This window comes from Tachyglossus aculeatus, chromosome 17 (assembly GCF_015852505.1).
Source record: "Tachyglossus aculeatus isolate mTacAcu1 chromosome 17, mTacAcu1.pri, whole genome shotgun sequence".
Lineage (NCBI taxonomy): Eukaryota > Metazoa > Chordata > Mammalia > Monotremata > Tachyglossidae > Tachyglossus > Tachyglossus aculeatus.
In genome coordinates, this window is record NC_052082.1 from 53,831,316 (window position 1) to 53,855,073 (window position 23,758).

A 23,758-nucleotide genomic window follows, 5' to 3' on the forward strand; every position below is an offset into this window, starting at 1 on the left:
GCAGGGGGTGGAGAAGTCTCTTCTGTAAGCTCTAGACCCTAGACCGCAAGCTTGTGGTGGGCAGGGAATGTTGTAATAACAATAATAATAATGGCATTTATTATTAAGGGTTCACTATGTGCAAAGCACCGTTCTAAGCGCTGGGGAGGTTACAAGGTGATCAGGTTGTCCAACGGAGGGCTCAGTCTTAATCCCCATTTTACAGATGAGGTAACTGAGGCCCAGAGAAGTGACTTGCCCAAAGTCACACAGATGACACTTGGCAGAGCTGGGATTTCAACCTATGACCTCTGACTCCAAAGCCCGGGCTGTTGCCACTGAGCCATGCTGCGAGCACTTAGTCCATTGCTCTGCACACAATAAGCACTCAATAAATAAGATTGTGTCAAGGGGTCAGGCACTGGGCTCAAGAGCTCAGATGAGGCCTGAAATCCCCAAATCATCCTGGTCTCACACAGGATATTAGGGGCGAGGCAATGGGAAACAGAAGGCCCAGATTCCACCCACCAACTTCCCCCCACTTTCAGGGATCAGCCCGCCAGCAGCTTTCCACTTAGAACAGTAGGGAGAAAGTGAGGTGGAGGAATAGAGCAGAGAAGTGAAGGTTGTCCTGCTCCCTGGGCTGCGGCAGGTCCTCCTCTCCCTACTGGCCCCTCCGCTCCCACCCCTGGGGCCCAGTAGCAGGTGACCTCTCCACCCATGGCTCCTTCCCTCGCTGAGCCGAATAGGTACAGGGGGCAGCTGCAGTCCCACCTCACCCCTTTCCTGGTGGAGCCCCACAGCGTTGAAGAAACCAGCCCCATCTTGCTCACTCAGAGCTACTTTCGGTGAGTGGAGCAATGGGGGACATTTGTTAAGGGCTTCCTGGGGGCCCAACACGGTGCTAAAAGCTTGGTGGAATCTAGTTGGGTCGTCTAGTCCGCTAGGGCTTGGTGGACTCCCTTCCCTCCAAACCAAGCCCAGGGTCACTTCCTGAGCCTTCTGGCTGAGTCAGGGAAGGCGGGCAGCTAGAGATGAACAGGTGAGGGGTGGGGGGCACACTTAGTCCTGTCCCATCTTTTCAGAGGAACAGCCCACCCACAGGCTGGGACAGGACGGGGGGCAGGGCACTAGGCACAGGCCACCATGGGACTGATGCAGGTGGAGGGACAGTACCAATGCCGCCTCTTCTCCTAGCAGCAGGGCCAGCTGGCAGGTGCAAGGCCGACAAGGCCAAGGACCCGCAGCCAAGAACGGGCCGGTGAGACCCAAGGCAGGCCGGGTCCCAGGCACAGAGCCAGTTCGTCCTGTCCTCTGCCCCCGCCACAGCTGGACACTAGGGCCGGCAGGCTTTAAAAACTCCCTTTATTCCAGTGTGACGCAGATGTGATGGCTAAAAACAAGGAAGGCAGCCCATGCCCCGTTCACGCGCGTACACACACTCGCACGCACTCACTCACACACTCTTGGCTTTAAAACAAGGCGGTGGGGGTGGTCACGGCCTGCCCACCCACCCCGTGAGGACACATGAGTGCCCTCTTGCCCAGGGTCAGCAGCTGGAGGGGCTCCCCTCCCTCAAGTCAAAGTTGAGAGGGTAAGGGGCTCAGGGGCACTTGTCCCATCCCTCTGCCCCCTGCTACTGAAGGGCAGGGGGATAGTGGAGAGAGAACCCAGACCCCCATCCAGGAGGGGGTTGGGGAGGGGAAGTATCATGTCAGGACATAGGCATTCCGAGGGGGAAATGCAACACTAACACTGATTTCAGATGTTCTCTTTAAAGTGGTTTTTTTTTTTTTTTTTTAAATGTGGTTTCTCCAGACTCGCGCTTCAGTCCTGGATCCCCTCCCGCACCGGGCATGGGGTTGGCGCGCTCGCTCAGGCTGAGCTGCAGGAAGCATTCAGCCTGGAGGTCAGCGGGGACTGTGCGTGTTTGCGGACGGTAGGGAGGGGTGGAACCGGCCCCGACCCCCAGAGGCAGGGGAGACCCAGCGGATGGACGGATGGGCCCGGGGCTTTTCCTCACCCCGCACAACAGGAGCAGGACAGTGGGATCCACTGAGGCCCGGCCTGCCCCTCTCACGGGAAGGTGCAGAGGCTCCTCTGCCACGGTCCCAAGAGCCGCGCATCCCTTCACCCAGCTCCCGGCAGGGGTTGGTCAGGGTGTGCTGCGGGGCCCACACTCTCAGACCAGGGGGTGGGGTGGGGAGGCGGCAGAAGCAGTGCGTTCTCGACGTGAAACTTTGAAATGACCTGAGTAATGCACTCGTCTCACCCAATCCGTCGGGGGCGGCACGGGGTGGTGGTGGCGGAGGGTGGTCTATGTACAGATTCCAGGCAGGAGCACGGGCACACAGTGCAGGGCCGGGGAGGGGGGGGGCCACTGGGCCTCCCGCCGCCCCCCCCGCACCTCAATTTCACGGCTCCGACAGGTCTCCACGTGGGGGCATTCATCTCGCCAGCATCGTCGGGGAAGAGGTGGGGCGGAGGGGCAGGGGTGGCGACGGCTTTTTGCTTCCCCGGAGGTAGGGGACGGATGGGATGAGGGTCTCTCCCCACCCCGGGGCCGCTTCATGCTGAGGTGGGGGCGGAGGGCTCCTGGCCGGGCGCTGAGGGGAGCGGGAGAGGGAGCGGCTCGCTGGGCTTGTCGGGGTCCTGGAGCTGCTGTCGCCGCACCACCTCGGCCTTCAGGTTCTCCAGGTCTTTTGGGCTGCGGAAGGCGGGGGCAGGGAGGAGCCGGGGGCGTGGGCGCCAAGGCCAGGGTCCCGCCCCCACCCACGGCCGAGGCCCATCCTCCCGCCGGGCCCCTCACCTGAGCGGAATGAAGAGGATGCCGTTGATGATGTTGAGCTGCTCTAGGACGCTGGCCATACTAGGGGCTGTGAACTGGACAGCGGTGGGACACGGCCCAGTCAGAAAACCCAGCCCCGGGCCCCCCTGAGTCCCCGCCCAGCCCCCCGCGGTCCCCTCCCCGTGCCCCACCTTGAGGGGAACGATGTTGGCGTTGGAGCCGTTCTTGTAGATATCGTTCATGGTGCGCTGCAGAGCCACCGCCTGCTGCGTCAGACACCTCAGGTACTCTGAGCTCTCCTTCGTCTTCTCGTGCTGCTCCCCCAGCTGCGGGCCGGGCACCCCACAGGTCAGGACCCCCGGTCCAGGCTGAGAGGGGGCCGGGACCCTCCCCCATCCCCCCAGGGGATAGCGTCTGAGCTGGAGCCCCGGAGGTGGGATTGGGGGCCGCCCCTGCTCACGTGGTTCTTGTAGATGGTGTACCCCTCCTTCTCGTGCTGCAGGGCTGATCGGAACTCCGCTTTGCTCTCGTACACTCGGGCAACCAAGTGGTGGCTGTGGAACAGGCTGGGTGAGGATCCTTCATCGCTGTCCCTTCCCCCCTACCGGCACCGCGAATAGGGCCGGATTCTGGCTTCCCAGCGGTCAGTCGGGATCGGGCCGGGGCCTGTGCTGACCTGAGGGCCGCCTTGAGGGACCTGGCCCCGTGGTACTTGGTGTTGATGGCCAGGGCGTTCTCCAGGAAGCGCAGCGCCAGCTCGTACTCCATCACCCCGTGCAGCACCAACCCGATGTTGTTCTGGGGAGCAGGAATGCAGATGTGGAGGGTTCACCCGGGGTGGCGGAGGCCCCTCAGACTGGTGTGGCAGGTATCCCCGCTCCCAGGTCCCTCTCACTGCTTCTGGTGGGTGTCTGGGTGAATGCCTCGGTGAATACCAGCTGCGCTCCTTGCAGTTTGCCTCGGGACAGTAGGGGAAGCCCTGGCCCTTGGCATTTCTCCGCTGCCCCCGCTGCCCCATGCCAACTCGCCCTGACCTGTCAGGAGGTTTCTGTGGTGCCACGAGCCCAGGAGGGGGGAGAGGAGAGGGTGGTCGGGACTTACATCCAGGAGGGCCATCTCGGGGTGGTCTTCCCCGCAGACCAGCAGCAGGAGGTAGCGAGCACGGTACAGCAGGTTCAGGGCCGTGGACAGCTGGCTGCTCGCAAAGCAGTACAGTGCCAGGTGCATCTGCATGGGCGGCGGGTGGGGCCGGGACACGCACAGGTGAGCGCTGGGTGACACGCCTCTGGCCACAACACCCTGCCAGCCCCTCCTGTGCCCGCCCCGGCATCACTCACATACTCCTGGATGGTGTTCGGGTGCTCGATGCCCAATACACGCTCGCTCATGAGCACGGCTTTCTGCTGGTTACTCAAGGCCTGGATGGGGCGTGCAGGGAGGAAGAAGGGAACAGAGCAGGTGGGCTTGCCGCTCTAGCCAGCCATCGCCCTCCAAACCCAGCTTCACTCCCACGTGTCCCGGAGGGGACTGCAACCTTTGGGGGCCACCCTCCCTGCCCTCTCTCCCTCCTCCTCCTCCTCTTCTTCCGTGGTCTAGAGCCAACACAGCCCCATGAGGGCAGAGAGCAGGGGCCGGTGAGGACACGCCTGCACACGCAGGCGCACGAGTAGCCCGCACCTCAGAGTAGTCACCCATGATGTAGTTGAGGCGGGCCAGCAAGCGCAGGCAGCCGCAGATCTCCACATGCATGGCCCCGTACACATTGTTGAATAGGTTCAGGGCCTCGCTGATGAGCTCGCAGCCCTCCTTCAGGAATCCTGGCGGGTGGAGAAGAGGACATCGGGCATGGGGGAGACTCCACCGTGCCGCCACACCCCCGGGACCTCCCTCCGGCCCCCAGGTCGGCGGCCCGCCACACCTTGCTGCACTTTGGCCTGGCCGCTCTGGAAGAAGTGGAAGGCGTCCGAGGCCTTGGGGTTGACGTGCTTGACCACGGGGAAGATGTTGAGGATGTCCTCCTCCGTGAAGGCCGGTTTGTGCCGGCTGTCAAAGCTGTACTCCTTCAGCAGGATCTGCGGTGGCGAGGCCCAGCGGGGCCAAATCAGAAGGCGGTTCACCTCCACCCCGCCCCCAGCCTTGGCGCAGCTCTTGCCGGGGGGACCGTGGGAATGGCGGGGGCCAAGGAAGAGTGGGGACCCTCACCTGGACTCCAGTCTTCAGGGAGATCTCGCGAAGGAGGGTGATCTTCTGCAGGCCATACCCTTCCACCGCCTGGTCGACACTCTCGCTGGGGAAAACCAGAAGCCTTCAGCACCCACACAGACCCTCGCCCGAGCCCCTCCCAGAGCCAGCCACGTGGCCACATCTCCGTCAGCCGGGGGGAATCTTGGGCCTTCCAGTTCTGCCCTCCCACCCCCCCACCCCCACTGATGGGCAGGGACGTGGGGGTCTGTGGTCATCCCCCTCACCATTCCAGATCAAAGTCAAAGTAGTCCCGGGCCTCTTGGCCAATGTTTTTCCAGAGCTCCTGGGGCGTCAAGGCAGCCCAGGCGGTGCTGTCGGCCCCGCCGGGGGTCCGCGACTTCCTCTTCCTGCTTTTCTTCTTGGAGACCAGTTCGTCGGCTGGGAGGTGGGCGACGGGGTTGGGAAAGGAGCTGAGGAAGCAGTTGAGGAAGTGGCTGATGGCCGCAGACAGGCCCGACAACTCCACGCCCTGAGGTGGGGGGGTGGAGGGAGGGGACAACAAGGCGGCTCTGTGGGTTCCTCCTGAAAACACAGAGAAGCGTCCCGGCCCCTCGGGGGTAGCTTCCCGGGCCCTCCCAAGCACAGCTTACTCAGCGGGCCCCCCCAACCTCAGCTGGGCCTCAGAGACCGGGCCGGAGAGAGCCAGACACGGGCGCTGAGGCTGGGCCGTACCTGCAGGTAAGTCTTGAAGATGTGCTTAGCCGAGCGGGTGATGAGTTCGCTGATGCCGATTTTCTGTGGAAGGAGAGGAGCCGCGCCCGCCCCGTCAGCGGTGGCATGATTCCTGCTCTGCCAGCCACCCTTCCCAGGGATGGAGAACAGTGGGGTGATCGAGGTCGGAACGGGGGCAGAGACACTTGCTCCCCGGCCCCAGTCAAAGGTGGGGGGGGGGTGGGCCCAGCCAGCCCTGATTGCCGTGGGGGGGGCCGTTTGGAGGTGGGCCGCGCGGAGGAGACCGAGGTCCTCACATAGACGTGGTCCAACTGCGGGCGGGCTGGGCTCTTGATCACGCAGTCCACCACCTTCCCCAGGTAGCGCATGTTGATACCACGTTGGTGCATGACCTGTGCCAGGGTGGCCCCGTCCATGGGCAAAACCACATGCTCCACGCAGTCCTTCACCTGGGGGTTGGGGGCATCCCGGACTCAGTGTGGGTGCGGGCCCCCAGTCCTCGTGCTTCCAGTCCTGCCCCTTACCGGGCCAGGGCTACAGCAGGACGGCAGGAAGGTCGCCGTGTCCTGCAGCAGCCCCTTCTGGTCCGGCCACCCGCCCCCGCCTCCCCGCCAGGGTCCAGTCGCCGCTCCGCCCCCTCACCAGGCCGGGGATCTGGCAGGACAGCAGGAAGGCCGCCGCATCCTTCAGCAGCTGCTTCTGGTCCTGTACTTCTTCCCGGCTGGAGTCAGGGAAGCGGACCCCTGTTTACGGGGAGAGGGGTTGGGGGGGGAAAATGACCCGGGGAAGGAAGGGCAGAGCCCGGGGTCCCCACCGCCAACTCGTGCCAGTGCCCGGGCCCTCTCCCGGCCTGCACCTGGCGAGAAGATGTCCGGGTTGAAGCGGATGTCGAAGGAGGTGCTGCTCACCGAGCCCACGGCCTTGCAGGCATTCTGGATCACCTCCCGGCTCTTGGGATCCACTGTGTGGGCAACGCACATGTAGTGAAACACTCTACGATGGTGGGGAAGACCGCTGGGCCCGCTGCCTGGCAGGCATTCTAATCCACCTCCCACATCTTCGGGGTCCCACCACAAAGGATCCACTCACTCCTCTGGGAACAAAGCAGTCTACGCCGAGGCAACCCCACTGAAAGTCGAGGGCATTAGCTCCCCCAAACCCCCAATTATTATTATTATTATCCTCCACAGAGTTCATCTGTCCTAAATCAATTTAAACCTGGTGTGGAGGGGCAGCTTCTGGGAGTTGAGAAGCAGCGTGGCTCAGTGGAAAGAGCCCGGGCTTTGGAGTCATTCATTCATTCAATCGTATTTATTGAGCGCTTACTGTGTGCAGAGCACTATACTAAGCGCTTGGGAAGTCCAAGTTGGCAACATATAGAGACGGTCTCTACCCAACAGCGGGCTCACAGTCTAGAAGGGGGACAGAGGTCAGGGGCTCAAATCCCGGCTCCGCCAATTTAATGACAATAATGGCATTTATTAAGCGCTTACTATGTGCAAAGCACTGTTCTAAGTGCTGGAAAAAGTTAAGTGACTTGCCCAAGATCACACAGCAGACAGGTGGCGTTCCCCACTCGAGCCAACGAGCGAGTTGCTCGTCCAGACGAGGAAGACGGCAGGGTTGCAAGAGGAAGCTGGAGCCCAGGTAGCAGGCCCACCCCGCCATGGCCTCCCAGCCCCACCCAACTTGAGTCCCTCTCCCCCGAGACCCACCTGCGCCCTCGGAGGCGACGGACTCGGCCAGCTCCTTGACCTGGGCCAGGCCGCTCCCGCCCTCCTCGGCCTGCCCGGACCCTGGCCGCTCGCCGGCTTTGGGCTCGCCCCCCGAGGTCAGGGAGGGGGTGCCGTTCTCCAGTGGCGGGGCGCTCTCCGCCTTGCCCGTCTTCTGCTGCATCAGCTGCAGGGCCGCCAGCTTCATGAACAGCAGGTACCTGGGGACCGGGGAGACGCCGGCCGGCTCGGTCCAGCTGGGCAGTGTGTGTGTGTGTGCGTGCGTGCGTGTACACAAACACAGCCACACACGCGCACACACACTCACACATGCGTCCTGTGGCCAAGTTGGGGCCCCCAGTGGCCCAGCTATGTGGGACTCAGAGGGAGACCCAGCCAGCTGACCCCCACCTCACCCGCTGCGCTACCAAGGCCCCGGTGACTTGGGGCTAGAGCCGTGGGGAGAGCAGGTGCGGAGAACGGTCGGCCGCCCCCTCCCCTCCCACCTTGGCCCGCCGCCAGCCTCTCCCCCAACCTGTGCTCCACGAAGGCGTCGACCAGCTCCTGACGGAGGCAGCAGAGCTTGTGGCGGTGGGGCCGCGGGAAGCCGAGGCGACGGCACTCCTCGGGCAGGTCCTCGCCGGCCCCGGGCAGGAAGTTGAGGTCGGGCGGGAAGGTGCGCAGCAGGTCCAGGATGTAGTGGCGCCCGTCGTTCCCCACGATGCCCTTGCACTCGACCGAGGAGCACAGCTCCACTTCCTGGTCGTGCTCGTTGAGCACCCGATGCCGCTGCACCTTGAGGGGCCGCCCCGTCTTCTCCAGCAGCTCCAGGTAGCGCGGGTGCGAAACCACCGTCTTGCCGAAGTCGACCGAGCCGTAGACGACGCTCTGCTCCTGCTCCCGCTCCAGGATGCCCGGGATGATAGACTGGGCCGTGATGCGGTAGCCGCGGTAGTCCACCACCACGGTGCCCAGCGTGTACAGGCCCTCCACGTCCACGGCGTTGTAGGTGCGCACGCCGTTCAGGTCGTGGCTGGGGGCGGCGTAGGCGGCCGCGTCGCCCCCGAAGTCCTTGTAGTGGTCACGCACGTCGAAGCCCAGGCTGAAGAAGATGTTGTTCCAGATGAACATCTGCATCTTAGTCTCCTCGCTGGGGTTGATGGCCATCACGTTGCCGTCGATCACCGCCATGGCCCCCCGGGTGGCTGCCGCCGTGAAGTCACTGTGTACCTGGAGGGAGCAGGGGCTCGGCTCAGGGAGGAAGTCCCCGGGGCGGATGCTACCGGTCAGTCTGGGCGCTCAGGAGCCGAGAGGCCGTGTCGGGGGGACTGGTGCCAGCTGCCCACCCTCACAGAACCAGCGCCCCCCGTACCTTAAAGATGGCGCGTTCCCTCAGCAGCCGCTCAGGCAGGTTCTTCCGGGGCAGCTCTCGCGTTGTCTGCAGCTCCTCGTTCCAGTCCCGCGTCTGGTGGGTGGAAGAGGGGAGGTAGGAGGGCGAGGGTCAGGGGGCCATCGCTCTGCAGAGTGCAACCTGCACCCCACCCTGGCCTCGCTGGGTTTTTAGAGGGGTGATGCCACAACTCTGCCAGGGCTCCACGCCGGGGAGATGGGAAGGGCAGACACTGCACCACCTGAACCACCACAGCCACTCCCTCAGACAGGGTTGGGCCCAGGCCCTACCCCTCTTCAACCTGGAGCCACAATGACAGGCCAAGGAGAGTGGACGGGCCTTGGGAATGCCTGGGTGCTGACCCCCCGGGGCAGGGGGCGAGGACGATGGGCAGGCGGGTACCTGTCCAGGGATGTGCTCCTCGTAGCCCAGCCGCGAGGTGTAGGCGTCCTCAGCCCGCACACAGTCCATGGCGTGCTCGGCCTGGGGTGCCGTCCAACTGTACACCTGGAATGGGGTGGCGATCCTCTCGAAGGGGTGGCGCTGTACCCTGCAGTCAGAGTTTGGGGTGGGGAGGGGGTGCAGCCATCAGCTCCAGGGACGAGGACCCTACTCGCCACCCCGGCCCTTCACCGAGCCCGGGGCACCCGGCATCCCCCAGCCCAGCCGGGTGAAGGCCAGTTTCCAACTCCAGGCTCTACTCTTGGGGCTCATTTTCTCCAGCTGGTCGGGGGCCCCAGGTCCCACCGCTCCCCACCCGGTGCGGAGAGAACAGAAGGGGTCCCAATGCTAAGCCTGCCCCCCTCTCCAGGGCTGGGCTGCGCCTGCCCACTTGAAGGCCAAGCCCTTCAGCGGGGCCTGCTGCGAGGCCACAACCCTTGGCGCCCCGCACCCAGGGGCAGGATAGGGGAGGCCCCCCGCCATACCTTTTCTTCTGCAAGGCCGCAAAGTTTTTTTTGAAGGCCGGGCTGATCTGGTTGAGGAGCTCCACCAAGGAATGGCTGAGGAAGCGGGGGCTGGCAGGCTTGGGGTTGAAGCTGTACGCCGTGGACCTGCAGGGGGACATGGCGCGTTCACCTCCCCAGCCCACCCCGCCCGCCCGCCCCCATGCCGTGAGCCCAGAGTCCATCTGAGGAGCGCCCCCCTACTCACTGGTTTAGGTAGAAGCCGCGGGTGGAGGCGGTGATGCTGACGTGGCGGTCCTCGGCCGTGACCACGTACAGGTAGACCAGGTCTCCGTGCATCTTGCGGTTGCCGGGGGGTGGGTTCCAGCCGCTCATAGTGAGCACCTTGAGGCACTGCAGGGGCTGGGAGGTGGGGAGCACGGGCATCAGGGGTGGCCGGCCAAGGCAGTCACCCTCCCCCTAAGTCTCCTCCCACCGGGGGTTGGTCAGACCCCTGCAGACGCTGAACCCAGTCCCCGCGGCCGCCCCACCTTCCAGTCGCGGTTCTGCGGCTGCAGGGCGCACAGAGGCCGCTCCTTGCTCCCGGGCAGGATGTGCTCGGGGGGCGTGCAGTCGATCTGCTCCAGCTCCCCACCCTTCTTCTTCCGCTTGCCGCTGTCTGTGGGGGTGGAGGCTGCCATGGGTGCCCTGCCGTCGCCCACCCGGGGCCACAGCAGGCAGGGGAAGCCCTCCCTTCCCCACCCCCCAACTCCCAGAGGGCCCCACCACCGCCCCCCGGGCCCGTACCGCCAAGGTCGCCGTCGGTGAAGACGCTCAGGAAGGACAGCGAGTTGCAGTCCAGGCCGTTGAAGGCGTCGGACGGATCCAGGCTCTTCAGCAGGTCCCGGATGTGGCGCACGTGGATCCGGGCCTCGCGGACCGTGTAAGGCTCTGGGGGAGGAGGAGAGCCGCAAGGGCATTGATGGTGGGGGCCGAGGAAGGCCGGGAACACGGTGCAGAGGAAACAATCCCAGAATCCCCCTCACTGACCAGAGATGCGGACCCGTGAGGCCCCAGGGTGACCGGGATCCTGTGCCCTTCTCCCACCCTCGCGGCGGGGAGCCAGGCCGCCCTCCCTCTGACCCAGCCCCTGACAGGGTGGGATGAGGGGGAGGGCTTGCCTTCCACCACTCGGAGCGAGGCCCCCTCCTGCAGCCCCTCGATGGTCTTGAGCTCAGCGAAGTTGTCTAGGATGTTGCCGTCCAGCTGTAGGGAGAAGCAGGTGCGGTGGCAGGTGTCTTCGCGGTCCATGAGCACCTGGTGGATCTCCTGCACCATCTCCTGCGGAGAGACCTGAAGCCGACGGGGCCAACGGTCAGGGGCCGACCTGGGTGCCCCCTCTGCCCTCTCTCATCCGGCCCCGGAGCCTCTGACCCCAAGGTCTCTCCTCCTTGGGGACGGAAGGAGGAGGAGCAGCTTGCCCTTGTCTATGAGAGGAGGGGCTGGGTTGTCCTGGGATAGGGGGTCTAGCTAGACCTTGCCTTGGGGCCGCCACCACCCTCAGGGGTTAAGCCCGGTCCGCTCCCCGGAAGCCACTCCACAGGCTTGGGCAGGCTGGGTTGACTCAGCCGGGGCCAGGCCTCCCGCCGAAGGGCTCTCCTCAGCAGAGGTGCGACGGCTTGGGCTCAGCCCAGGGACGCCCTCTCGGCCTGTGGCTGCCACCCCTGACTCCACCTTGGCTCTCCTCTCCCTGACAGGCTGGCCGCCCTCCTCCTCCCGTCGCCCCTCCGCACCTGTAGAGAAAAAGGCTCGGTCCCTGGCGCGAAGACCTTGACGGTGAAGCCTGTGTCCTGGATGACGATGACCTCCTGCTCGTCGCCTGGCTCCCCGTCTTCCTCCTCCTCCTCGACATGCCCGTTCTCCCGTGGCGCCTCTTCTTTCCCATTCTCGCTGCCCCCATTCACCAGCGCCATGACCGGCAGGAGCTCTGCTTGGCGGCAAAGGGAGGGGAGGGGGAGGGTTAAGGGGCCGTTGAGGCCCAGGGCCCAAGACCGCACGGGCATCCCCGCCCCACTGGATGTTCTGTGAGCCTATCGGACACTGCCCTGGCAAAGAGGAGAGTCCATTGGAGGCAGAAGACTGGGCCCCTGCCCTCCACCTCCACCCCTCTGAAGGCCCCCCTCAAGGAAGCAAGCTCTACAGACAGGAAGGCCCCAGGCAGCTACTGTCCTGACCCGCTGGGGAGTGGCATGGTCCGTTGGAAAGGGTGTGGGACTGGCTGCCAGGAGACCTGGGTTTGAGCCCCAGGTCTGCCACTGGTCTGCTAGGTGGCTGTGAGCAAGTCATTTAGCCTCTCTGGGCCTCAGTTTCCTCCTCTGTAAAATGCAGGACAGGGAACCGTGAGGCCCTAATCATCCCCACCCAATACCACACGGCTCCTCTGGGTCCTTCGGGCCAGTGTCGCCTAGGGCCGGAAGGGCCCTGGCTCAGGGCAAGGATGGATGGATACTGCTCTCCCCCCACCCCCCGACACCCACCCACAAGGGTTCCCAGAGAGGCCCCTGGCGGCTCTGCCAGGCCCTCGGAGACACTGAGGCCGAGCAGAGAGGCGGAGCAAGGGAGGCGCGTCCTGGCTCAGGAAGAGCAAACAGCCACATGCCAGGGGGCCGCAGCTCAGCCCCACCTCCGGGTGGCCACCCCACTGCCCGTCTCTCTGCCTAAGCCCGGGGGGGGTGCTGGGTCACCCTCAGCATCCTTGGGGTGGGAGTGGAGGGCGGTTCCACACCCCTGCTGGCCCCCAGAGACCCAGAGTGGGGGACCCACCGACCGTCTCCAGTGCCACCCCCCCCCACCCCACCGGGTGTCACCCGAGACCGCACGGCCTCGGCATGGACGCCGACCTTGCCGCTTTTGGGCTTCCGCGTCTCCTCCCCCTGAATCCGTCTCCTGCAACAGGCCCGGCCCTACCTTCCACCAAGTCAAACAGGCAGCCAACCTGGCCCGGGCCGCCAGCGCGCACATACGTGCACACGCGCGTTGGAGCCGGCTCCCTAATCTCCCTGAGAGATCACACTCCCCCTGAGGCCAAACGGCACAGGGCACTGGAGATCCAGTCCCCGGGAGTTCAGGAGGGACCCTGAGCTCGGGCCCCCGGACCACGCAGGGGGCCGGAGTGGGGCGGGGGGCAGGGCGGGGCGGTAACCGGACCTGCTCGGGTGGGGATTGCAATGGGGGGGGGGGGGCGGTGTCTGGTTCCCTCCCACCCTTCCTGCCTTGGCCCCGGCAGCAACACAGCAAGGCTCAAGGCTGCAGACACACACACCCCCACCCGCTACAAAACCTGCCCGTCTGGCTCAGCAGAGCAAGAGAGAGGGGGCCTGGCCCCCACGCTGGGGAGCTGGAGTGGAGGAAGGGGACGGCCCCTCCCCTACAGCCTCTGGCTTGACCGTGCCAATGCCACAGTGGGAGGGATTTCAGTTAGACCTCAAGGAGTTCCCACACTCCTTAAGGCCAAGAAGGCCGTAGGGTGGACGATACCAAGAGAGGCCGGGAAATGAGTTTCCAGAACACCTCGGCTCAGGAGAGCCCTCTTCCGCCCTCCCCTCCGGGCCTCAACGGGCTGGGGGCAGGGAAGCCAGATGATCTCTGTGTTTCGGGAGTCTTATCTGGGAAGGATTTAAAGCCCTGGAATTGCTGAGCTGAGAAGGGACCAGGGGGACAGGAGAAGAGAGAAGGTATCCCCACTTTTCGGGGAAAGAGTACTGACTAGCAGCCCAGGGAGACGAGGACCTGGATTCAGAGAGACGCTCTGAGGCCCAGGCTGGGCAGTGCCGGGGCGGTTCCAGAGTGGGAGGGGACCGGGGCACCTCGCTCTGCCAATTCGCTTCGGCAACTCCCACCGGCCCCTCTGAGAAATTATCTGCTCAGAAGTAGGGGCAGCCACATTCGAAGGCACTCTTTCCAACTAGCCTTGGGACCCTCGGGAGTGCCCCAGTGTGGCTGGGCCTTGCTGCCCCTTCCCCTCGATGTGCCCCCAGCCCCCTTCCCCCAAACCAGTGGACCTTGTTGCGGCTCCCACACGGAGGGGAAGACTGTTACCTACAGGATCCGGCGAGAACTCGACCCTCCGGCTTTCCCTGAAGCCACTGACCACCCCGTGACCCTCCAGGGGCCGGGCAGTGGGAACGCCAGGGGCACCAAAGGGACACCCCTGAGCTCTCAGGTCCCAGTCCTTGGTGCCAGCCTGGGCCGGCTAGTTGTTGCCCGGGGGTCTGCAGGGGTTCTTGGAGCTCTGTGAGGTCACAGCTGCCAGCTGCTTGCCCACTTTTAGACAAAAATAGAGCCAGGCCAGGCCCCGAGAACCCCCACTGCTCAGAGGAAGAGGCTGCAGGTAGCTAGCCACCTCAGGCCCACTTGCCCTTTTTGCCTGCAGGGCCGGGACTGAGGGGATCCCAAGTCTGTATATGAGGGCGGGCTTCACCAACTTCTCAGGGACCTGGCTCATAGTGGTGGGCCGGTGGAGGGGGTAACCCGCAGCAATCTCATGGCTCGTCCTTAGCCGGCCTCAGGTCCTGGCTTCCGCAAGGCCTTACTGGGCCGCTTTGCTCTGCACTCCTCCCAACTGGTTTTTCCTCCAGGGGCCGGGCAGGCTGGCCCCGCCGCACCTCCCCGCCAGCCCTAACCCACCTCCACTGGGGAGCTGCTTTTTCTTCCTCCTCCTCCTCTTCTGCTTGGTAGGGGCGGGGCCAGGGCCCCCAGAGCACTTGGATGGCCTGGAGCAAGATCTAGTCTGGTGGGAAGGGCCAGCCCCACCAGCAGTCAGGGTGTTGGTCCTCGGGGCTCCCTGGCTTGCCTCTGCGGGGAGCAGCAGTGGGGCTGGGCCCCCTACCTCGCCTTCGGCAGCCGGGTGGGGAGACCCCCGACCCCCGGGTGGCTGGCCCTCCCTGCCTGGCTTGGCCCTGGGCTCGCTGGCTTCAGATTTCACGCCACTCCGCCTGTCTCCCCCGGGCGGCTGGGGCCGGCCGGGCTTCCCTGTCCCCACCCCCAGCCCAAGGTCAGCCAGAAGGACGGGCGAAGGACGAGGTGCCGACTCGGTGGGGGGCGGCCCAGGGCCCCAGCTCCCACTGCACGCCCCCCGTTCCACGGTTCTCGGACCCCTGCCGGGGATCAGATCCGGGTAGGGGCCATCGGTGGGCCCGGCGTGGAGAGTGGCTGCGGGAGGCTTGGGCAGGAGAGGGGCCTCCTCATCCTCCTCCTCCTCCTCCTCGTCCATGCCTGGGCCGCGAGGCCGGACTCGGAAAAGGGTCTCGGTCAGCTGCCGGCAGCAGCAGCAAGCGGCTAACATGCCAGTCCAGGCCATCGGAGGCGGGTGGCGGAGAGGAGACTGAGTCCGGAAGGTTGGCTCACCCCAACTCACGTTCCCCCTCTGCCACCCGCTCCGAGGGCCCGGGACAGCCTGGTTCGAATCTTCCGCGCGATTGGCTGGTCAGTCCCTTGGCCCCTCCCTCCGAAAGTACCCCCTGCCCAGGGGCAGGGGAGCATGGGCGGTGGGACGAGGAGACGACAGATCCGAGCCAGGTGGGCTCGGCTGGCAGCCCCCCAGCTCGGGCCTCCGGACCCTCCCGACAACAGGCCTCCGCCTGCCTCTTGCCGCCCCCCCCCCAACTCCGACCCGATGTGTCCTTCAGAGCCTGGCCACTCCCGCCCCCACCCCAGCTGCTCTGTCAGCGACCACACGCCACTGCCCCACCGCTGAGAAACGCGACACCTCTTCCTGAGGGACAGAGAAAGTTTCTGCAGCTGAACTTCACCCCGAGGGCTGAGGCTGGCGGGAAGGACGTCGGGGCCTGGCGGGAGGAGGCGAGCCCAGTGGTCCGGAGGTGGTGACCGGGACGGTGGGAGTCTCTCAGGACTGCCCAGAATGAGCAAACAGCTTGTTGCTATGGCACAGGCGGGCAAACGGGCATGCAGATGCCCATACTAAACAGCCAGGCACAAAGCAGCCTCCAGAGCCTGGGGCCCGGGGAGGTGAACCCGGAGGACAGAATGCATGGACACTCTCACCTCCATGCCCTCAACCCCCAACCCCGGCATGGAAACGACCACCCAGTACCACCTCAGCCCTGGTCCCACCCAGTGCCCCTCCCTCCCGGGCATTCAGATCAGCTCCCCCCTCCCCCTTCCCTGAGGCCTAGTGGACAGAGCTCAGGCCCAGGAGTCATAAGGCCCCAGGTCTAATCCAAGCACCGTCTCTGGCCTGCTGGGTGACCTTGGGCAAGCCACTTCACTTCTCTTGGCCTCAGTTTCCTCATCTGTCAAACGGGGATTCGATCGCCATTCTCCTCCCCCTTAGACTGTGGGCCCCACTTGCGACGGGGACGGCGTCCAGTGCTTGGCACACGGTGAACACTTAAATACCGTAATTACCTTTGCAAAGGGTCAGGGTGCCCCAACCACAGGGAGGCCGGACCCCAACTCTACCCTCCCCCGGGCAGCAGAGGCAGGCAGCCCCGCCCCCACAACCTCCGTGCCCTCGCCTCACTCTGAACTCAAGGGGCACAACCCCGGGGCTTTTCTTCCCCATCCCCCGTGCCAATTTTGGGGTGGGGGGGTGGGGGGTGGGAGTTTGACTCCAGAATTGCCTCCCACCACACCCAACACCAACTAGTTATGGCGGTGGGGCTCCAAAACTCCCAAATCCAAGTCAAGATCTCCCTTAGTCCACCAGGCCAAACTCCTGATAGAGCATGGTCCTGGGAGTCAGAAGACCCTAGGTTCTAATCCTGGCTCTGTGACTTGTCTGCTGTGCAAACTCGGGCAAGTCACTTCACTTCTCTGTGCCTCAGTTACCCTCTGTCAATCGGAATTAAGACTGACCCCCATGTAGGACAGGGTCTAATGACCAACTTCATTACCTTGGATCTAGCCAGCCTTAGTACAGTGCCTTGCTTATGGTAAGTATTTAAATACCACAAAAAAAAGTCCACCTGGCTCCACTGTGATGGTTGGCAGGGAGAGACAGAGACTATGCCTCAATCTTCCCTCCTGTTCAATGCTCTCATTGCTTAATCTCTGCTCCTTCTCACCCACCCCTGCCCTCTCCAGGGCTTGCTGGGCTGCCCTGTCCCGCCTTGCTACCCCCCCCACCCAACCCCTCCACTGGAATCCCCAAGCCCAGGGTCCCCATGCTGGCTGGCCATGCCAGAGAGGAGGAAGAGGGATGCTGATGGGCATCAGCTCCCCGGCCAGGCTGTCGGAGGCAGGAGCGGGGTGCTGCTGGTGGGGGGAGGTGGGTGAGCGTGCAGCGTACACCGTGACTGCCACTTGGAGGGGGCGGGTTCCGGGTGTTACGGCTTCTCTCCTGCTGCCCGATTTCTCTCAGGCCTAGGGATGCCGGGGCGAGCCCCAGACCAGGCCTGAGTTTGAACCCCCATTGGTGGTCAGCCCTAACGAGGTAGGGGCCTGGCCAGGCAGCATGTGGCAACTGAAGGAGAACCAGAGACCCTGGGGTGGGCCCGGCCCTGGGGCCCTGCTGCTGCCCCTCCATCCGGCAGCCTAGCCCTTCTTCCAGGCACCTGGGCATAGCACCCCACCCCCAAAACATGCTCCCTGGTCTCAGCCTTCTCCCCCAAGAAGCCCAGGGGGCCGCGCCTCCCCCCATGGACTGACCCACCCACCCCCTAAACCAGCTGCCTCCCTCAGGGACTCCCCCAGGGCCCCACCAAGGGCAGCGTCCTGACCCTGAGCTGAGCAAACATGCACGTTACCCACCCAAGGGAAATGAGAAAGTCCCTATTGGGCGGGATAAAGTTCCGCTCCTGCATCCTGCCCTGTGGCCGCCAGGACACCAGGCCCCCAGAACTCGCCACGGCTGAAGGGTCACCGATCCCCACTTGACCTTTTTCCACACGGATCTTCCTTGACTCTCCCAACAGGCCCCTGAATGGCTAAACCCTGTGGGCAGGACAGAGAAAAAGAATCCACAGCCTGCTTTCCCTCACTTAACCTTCCGGGTTAAAGTGTACATGTGCTGGTGCTTTGGTGGCAGGGGGTGCCCAAAAAGTTAATTATTCCTTATCCCCATCCCTTCACCGCTCCGAGGAGGAGCGGGATCTCAAGTGCATAATCCTGGACTACAAAATCCTGGAGGGCAGTGAGCATAGAGTACTGGCCCCCAACCCAAAATGTCCTTCCCTGGCTGGCCACGCATACCAAGGGCACCTTAGCCTTGGGCTTGAGGGCCAGGAGATGGCCCCAATGGGCAGTTAACCCAGACTTGCCTGATTTCCAACAGGTTCAACCCCAAAGAGATTCCCTTCCTTCACCGGCTCAGCCCTCCCAGCCTCAGTGGGCCTGTGGCCTTGTTGACCTTTGACCTTGCACACCAAGCTGGACTTCAACTTCCTGCCCCTCCGCCCCATACAGATGCTGAGATGCTTCAGCGGGTCCCAGCTCTGCCCATGGCCTCAATTAATCATATTCATTGAGCGCTTGCTGTGTGCAGGGCACTAAGCTCTCGGAAGAATATAACATGACGATATAAGAGACACGTTCCCTGACCACAACGAGTTTACAGTTTAGAGCTTAAGGGTCCAAGGAGAAGCAGCTTAGGGCCCCTACCTACTCCCCCGAGGTACTGAGACAGTGGGCAGGCATTCAGCTGAGACCCTGGACGTATAGGGTGGCTGGGAAGAACTAAGCCAGCACCGCTCCCCAAAGTCAGAGTGGCTAGGGGGGAAAAAGGGGGGGGGTGAACATGAGTGCTCAGCTCCCTCCTGCCTTGACCATAATGGACAGGTTCACTGAGGTAAGATGAGGTCGCCCTAGACCCCAGCCATCCTTTCACAGAAACATGGGGATTGTCAGTCTCATCCGACCTGAAAAACTCGGACCCCATGCCCCACCTCAAGGCATCAGATGCGGCACAGGCCCCCGGCTTCCCATCCACTTGAGTACCCCACCCCGCTGCCCAGGGCAGGTGGGCCTAGCAGGGCCTAGTCCGCCCCCGGCTTGCTCCCTGCGGAGAACGGGCAAGTTAACGTTTGGCTGCTCCGAGTGCCGGGCCTCGGGAGGGGGCCGGCACACGCATACCCTTCTCTGCAAACGGCAGACTCTAAAACAGCAGCCTACTGAGACTGTCTCTCCTCACTGCTCCCTGCACCCAGCAGGCCTCCAGGAGGATCAGGCCCAGGAAATGGCGGGCTGCCAGCCTGCCCGTCCTCAGGACTCCTCCTGGGGCAGAGCCCATACCCGGGGCCCAAGGACAAAATGGGAAAGGGAAAAGAGAGACAGCTCTCCCATAATGCACCGGGTGGATTGTGCAACTCTGCCAGTGAGGGAAGGCAGTGAGCTCCTCCTCCTCCTCCTCCTCCTCCCCCCAGCGCTGTGCTGGACCCAGACAAGACCAGGGCTACTAGGAAAGCAGGGGCGGGTTGGGGGTGGCGGGGGAGGGAAAGGGAGGCCCAGGAAAAAAAAAAAAAGAGAAAGTAACCTGTCTGGCCCCACCTGCCTCTGCACACCCCTCCCAAACCCCACCCCGCTCCCCCACCTCCCAAGGGAGAGACCAGGATGAACTTTGCCTTTCAAAAAACAACCAACAACTTTGGCACCAACTCACTTTTCGCAATTTAACTGGTTAATGATCAAATCCAGGCACAAACACCTTGTGGAAACGGGTAAAGTGGTCTGCAGGGGGGTGGGGGAGCGCACCAGCTCCAGGGTCCCGCCCACACTCTTCAGAGACCACATGCTCACAGAGACACGGATGTGCCCACAGACACGCGTGCACGTGAGGGGTCAGAGCTGAGGCAAGGGCCTGCTCCAGCTACTTTCTCCCAAGTCGGCCTGACAGCAACTTGGACCACGGTGGAGAAAGCCGGGGGTGGTGGGTGGCCTTCCTTTTCATCCTGAGCCCAACACTCCCAGACCTCCAGGAGAACCAAGCGAGGGTCGGGTGGCTGGGGGAGACTACCGCCCGTGAATTCAGAGTCCTACAGTATGGGGTGGACCCAAGAAGCAGGGAGGGCAGCTGCCCCAGGGGTGGCAGATGGGGGATACTCAGGTGTCAGCGTGGTGTCTTTCCCCACAGCCTGGACAGCCAAGAGGGGATGACCGATGGAAGCTGACGGCCACCGGAGGCCTGGGACGGCGCAGCTGGGGTGTGAAGGCCCAGATCCACACCTGGTTTCCACACCTGCCACGGAGGAGGGCAGAACCCACATCTAGAGGTCAGGTTTGAGTGGTGCACAACCATAGGGGGGCCCACCCTCACCAGGCCCCTGACCGTAAGCTTGCTTTGGGCAGGGACCATGCCTACCAACCCTGTTACGTTGTACTCTCCCAAGTACTCACTACAGTGCTCAACAGATATGACTGATTGAACACATGCACTGACCACCTGCTTCTAGAAAAGGGAACCCCCCTCCCCTCCTCCCACCCCACATCCCCCACACTCATTCATTCAATCGTATTTATTGAGCGCTTACTGTGTGCAGAGCACTGTACTAAGCGCCTGGGAAGTACAAGTTAGCAACATATAGAGCCGGTCCCTACCCAACAGCGGGCTCACTCCCAGCAACAAGGGGCAAGCTTAGGGAGCCCAGTTCTCTAGGGGCAGGGAGTGATTGCTGGAGGTCTTAGGTAATAATAATGATATTAATGATGGCATTTATTAAGCGCTTGCTCTCTGCAAAGCACTGTTCTCAGTGCTGGGGAGGTTACAAGGTGATCAGGTTGCCCCATGGGAGGGGGGCTCACAATCCCCATTCTACTGATGAGGTAACAGGCACTGAGAAGTTGAATGACTTGCCCAGTCACCCAGTTTACAATTGGCGGTGCTGGGATTTGAACCCATGACCTCTGACTCCAAAGCCCGTGCTCTTTCCACTGAGCCACGCTGCTTCTCTGCTTTTCTTATATCAAACCTGTGGGCCTACCTGTGTTCCTCTCAGCGGCTTTAAATGTTAAAAGAAACTGAAAAGGGGGTGGGAGACCCCTCTACCTATGGGGCTTTGACACCTGATTGAAGTCGCTGCTGGGGGGGTGGGCGGTTCATAGGGTGCATACCCCCAAGGGCCCATAGCGCATACACACCCGGGCCCACTCGAGTCTGCCTCGTACCCGGGGAGGGTCCGGGGTCGCTGCAGGACCAAGGCCCGGGTCCCCAGCACCCCCAGGCCCACCTTCGCACCTTGCAGCGGGAGGTCGTGACACACATGTGGCACACGCGTGTACACACACATACGCAGGCAGGCCCACACGTGGGGTGCAGCAGCCGGGCCCAGCGACCACGCAGGCAGGTGGTTTCTGGACGGGTCAGGGGGGGGGGGGGGTCGCGGTTGGGGGGTGGGGGGTGGGTGGGGTGTGTGTGTGTGTGTGTGTGTGTGTCTTTAAACGGCAAAGAGGGAGGGGGCGGGGCCCGGTGAAGGGGACATTTGGGGAGGGGGGCCTGCCGGGCGATACCACGTGGTTGGCCGGGGAGGGAGGGGGGGCACCCGGCCGTACCATCGGCGGGGTACCCGGAGGGGGGTGTCCGGGGGGGGGGGCAGGTGGGGGGGGGCTCCTCGCCGGGGCTGGGGCGGCCTCCGGGGGGAGGGTCCGAGCAAGGCGTCCGGTGAAGGTGACCTTCAGCGAGGGGGCGGGGCCAGGCGGCCTGGCAGCCCAGCCCCCCATTCCTCCCCGCCCCTCCGGCTTCCCAGACCCCCCCCCCCCCCGCCCCATTTACAGGGTGGCTTGGGGGAGGGGGCTCTCGTTAATAATAATAATAATGATGGTATTTGTTAACCGCTTACTACATGCAAAGCACTGTTCTAAGCGCTGGGGAGGTTACGAGGTGATCAGGTTGTCCCATGGGGTGGGGGGGGGGGGCTCCCAGTTTTAACCCCCATTTTACAGACGAGGTCACTGAGGCCCAGCGAAGTCACACAGCTGACGGTTGGCGGAGCCGGGATTTGAACCCATGACCTCTTTCCACTGCCACACTGCTTCTACCGCCACCTCTCTTTTCATTCATTCATTCGATTGTATTTATTGGGCGCTGACTGTGTGCAGAGCACTGGACCAAGCGCTTGGAAAGTACAATTCGGCAACAGATATGAGACCGTGGCTACCCAACGACGGGCTGACAGTCACTATCCACGTAGACGTTTGTGCTGACCCCCTCGGCCACCCGCTTCCTCTCACTCCTTAACTCGGCTCCACTCCACCTCTTCCACTCACCAACTGGTTGATCTCACCATCTTGGAAATTCCATTCTCCAACCCCAGAAGACTATTTCTACCATCGCTAACATCCTCCGCAGAGCTCATCCGTCCTAAATCAACTGAAATCGGGTGTGGAGGGGCAGGAGTTGAGAAGCATTGTGGCTCAGTGGAAAGAGCCCGGGCTTTGGAGTCAGAGGTCAGGGGCTCAAATCCTGCCTTCGCCAATTGTCAGCTGGGTGACTTTGGGCAAGTCACAACTCCTCTGGGCCTCAGTTCCCTCATCTGCGAAATGGTGATGAATACTGCGAGCCCCACGTGGGACAACCTGATCACCTTGTAACCTCCCCAGCGCTTAGAACAGCGTTTTGCACATAGTAAGCGCTTTATAAATGCCGTCATTATTATTATTATTATCCTCCACAGAGTTCATCTGTCTTAAATCAATTTAAATCGGGTGTGGAGGGGCAGCTTCCGGGAGTTGAGAAGCAGCGTGGCTCAGTGGAAAGAGCCCGGGCTTTGGAGTCATTCATTCATTCAATCGTATTTATTTAGCGCTTACTGTGTGCAGAGCACTGTACTAAGCGCTTGGGAAGTCCAAGTTGGCAACATATAGAGACGGTCCCTACCCAACAGCGGGCTCACAGTCTAGAAGGGGAACAGAGGTCAGGGGCTCAAATCCCGGCTCCGCCAATTAATAATAACGGCATTTATTACAGTTCTACGCGCTGGAAAAAGTTACGTGACTTGCTCAAGATCACACAGCAGACAGGTGGCGGAGCCAGGATTAGAACCCATGACCTTCTAACGCCAGGCCGGTGCCCTATCCACTAGGTCAGCCGGGTGACTTTGGGTAACTTATCTGGGCCTCAGTTCCCTCGTCCGTAAAATGGGGATGAAGACTGTAAGCCCCCCGTGGGACAACCTGACCACCATGCAACCTCCCCGGCGCTTTGCACCTAGTAAGCGCTTTACAAATGCCGCCGTTATTATCAATCAATCAATCGTATTTATTGGGCGCTTACTGTGGGCAGAGCACTGTACTACGCGCTTAGGAAGTCCAAAATGGCAACATATAGAGACAGCCCCTACCCAACAGTGGGCTCACAGTCTAAAAGGCCCTACTGAGAGCTCACCTCCTCCAGGAGGCCTTCCCAGACCGAGCCCCTTCCTTCCTCTCCCCCTCGTCCCCCTCTCCACCCCCCCCATCTTACCTCCTTCCCTTCCCCACAGCGCCTGTATATATGTTTGTCCATATTTGTTACTCTATTTATTTTACTTGTACATATCTATTCCATTTGTTTTATTAGTACGTTTGGTCTTGTTCTCTGTCTCCCCCTTTTAGACTGTGAGCCCACCGTTGCGTAGGGACTGTCTCTAGACGTCGCCAACTTGGACTTCCCAAGCGGTTAGTCCAGTGCTCTGCACACAGTAAGCGCTTACTAAATACGACTGATTGATTGTACTTCCCAAGCGCTTAGCACAGTGCTCTGCACACAGTAAGTGCTCAATGAATACTATTGATTGATTTCCACTGGGCCACGCTGTGGCCAACCTGTGCTTCCCAAGCACTTCGTACGATTGATGATGATGATGAAAAGTAATATCCTACATAGGGCTCATCTGTCCTACATCAGGTTAGACTGGGGGTGGAGGGGCGGCTTCTGGGAGCCATCCGAACTGGTGAGACGGGTCCCCCGGGGGTCGGAGGGGGCGGGGACCCCTCCCCAATTGGGGGCTTACCGGGTGGGCCCAGGCGCCCCTTCCCCCCGCTGTGCGGGCCGGGTTCCCCGGGGGTCTCGGTGGGGGCGGGGGCGGCGGCGGCGGCGGGCAGCTCGTCCGTCTTGATGACCATGGCCGGGGGGCTCCGGGGGGGTCCGGGGGCGCCTGTA

At 62.7% G+C, this 23,758-nt stretch overlaps 1 protein-coding gene across 4 annotated transcripts; it reads right to left on the reverse strand.

Moving 5' to 3' along the window:
* Positions 1-1,325: 1,325 nt before the first annotated feature.
* CLUH (clustered mitochondria homolog) lies at positions 1,326-23,758 on the reverse strand. 4 transcript variants are annotated; one of them, XM_038759012.1, is made up of 26 exons: positions 23,610-23,758; positions 11,463-11,656; positions 10,851-11,022; positions 10,477-10,620; positions 10,221-10,348; positions 9,938-10,092; positions 9,712-9,837; positions 9,188-9,335; positions 8,768-8,860; positions 7,931-8,625; positions 7,399-7,616; positions 6,540-6,644; positions 6,326-6,426; positions 5,980-6,132; positions 5,684-5,746; positions 5,236-5,480; positions 4,970-5,054; positions 4,686-4,839; positions 4,445-4,584; positions 4,105-4,185; positions 3,869-3,994; positions 3,444-3,565; positions 3,228-3,321; positions 2,959-3,093; positions 2,789-2,862; positions 1,326-2,686 (listed from the first exon to the last, which is right to left on the reverse strand). In XM_038759012.1, exons 1-26 carry the CDS (start codon positions 23,719-23,721, stop codon positions 2,548-2,550), a joined length of 4,002 nt encoding a protein of 1,333 aa, XP_038614940.1. In that variant the 5' UTR covers positions 23,722-23,758; the 3' UTR covers positions 1,326-2,547. The 4 variants fall into 4 exon arrangements, with proteins under 4 accessions (XP_038614940.1, XP_038614938.1, XP_038614941.1 ...); XM_038759010.1 differs by lacking the exon at positions 23,610-23,758 and adding an exon at positions 14,356-15,090; XM_038759013.1 differs by lacking the exon at positions 23,610-23,758 and adding an exon at positions 13,772-13,812.

What these genes read in the sequence shown, in the direction of transcription:
- CLUH (XM_038759010.1), bottom strand. Translation starts at nt 15,028, where the DNA reads ATGGCCTGGACTGGCATGTTAGCCGCTTGCTGCTGCTGCCGGCAGCTG. An exon ending in CGCAGAACCGCGACTGGAAG is followed by an intron (nt 10,093 to 10,220) that starts GTGGGGCGGCCG and finishes CCCACCTCCCAG; the next exon opens with CCCCTGCAGTGCCTCAAGGT. An exon ending in CGCAGTTGGACCACGTCTAT is followed by an intron (nt 5,747 to 5,979) that starts GTGAGGACCTCG and finishes CTCCTTCCACAG; the next exon opens with AAAATCGGCATCAGCGAACT.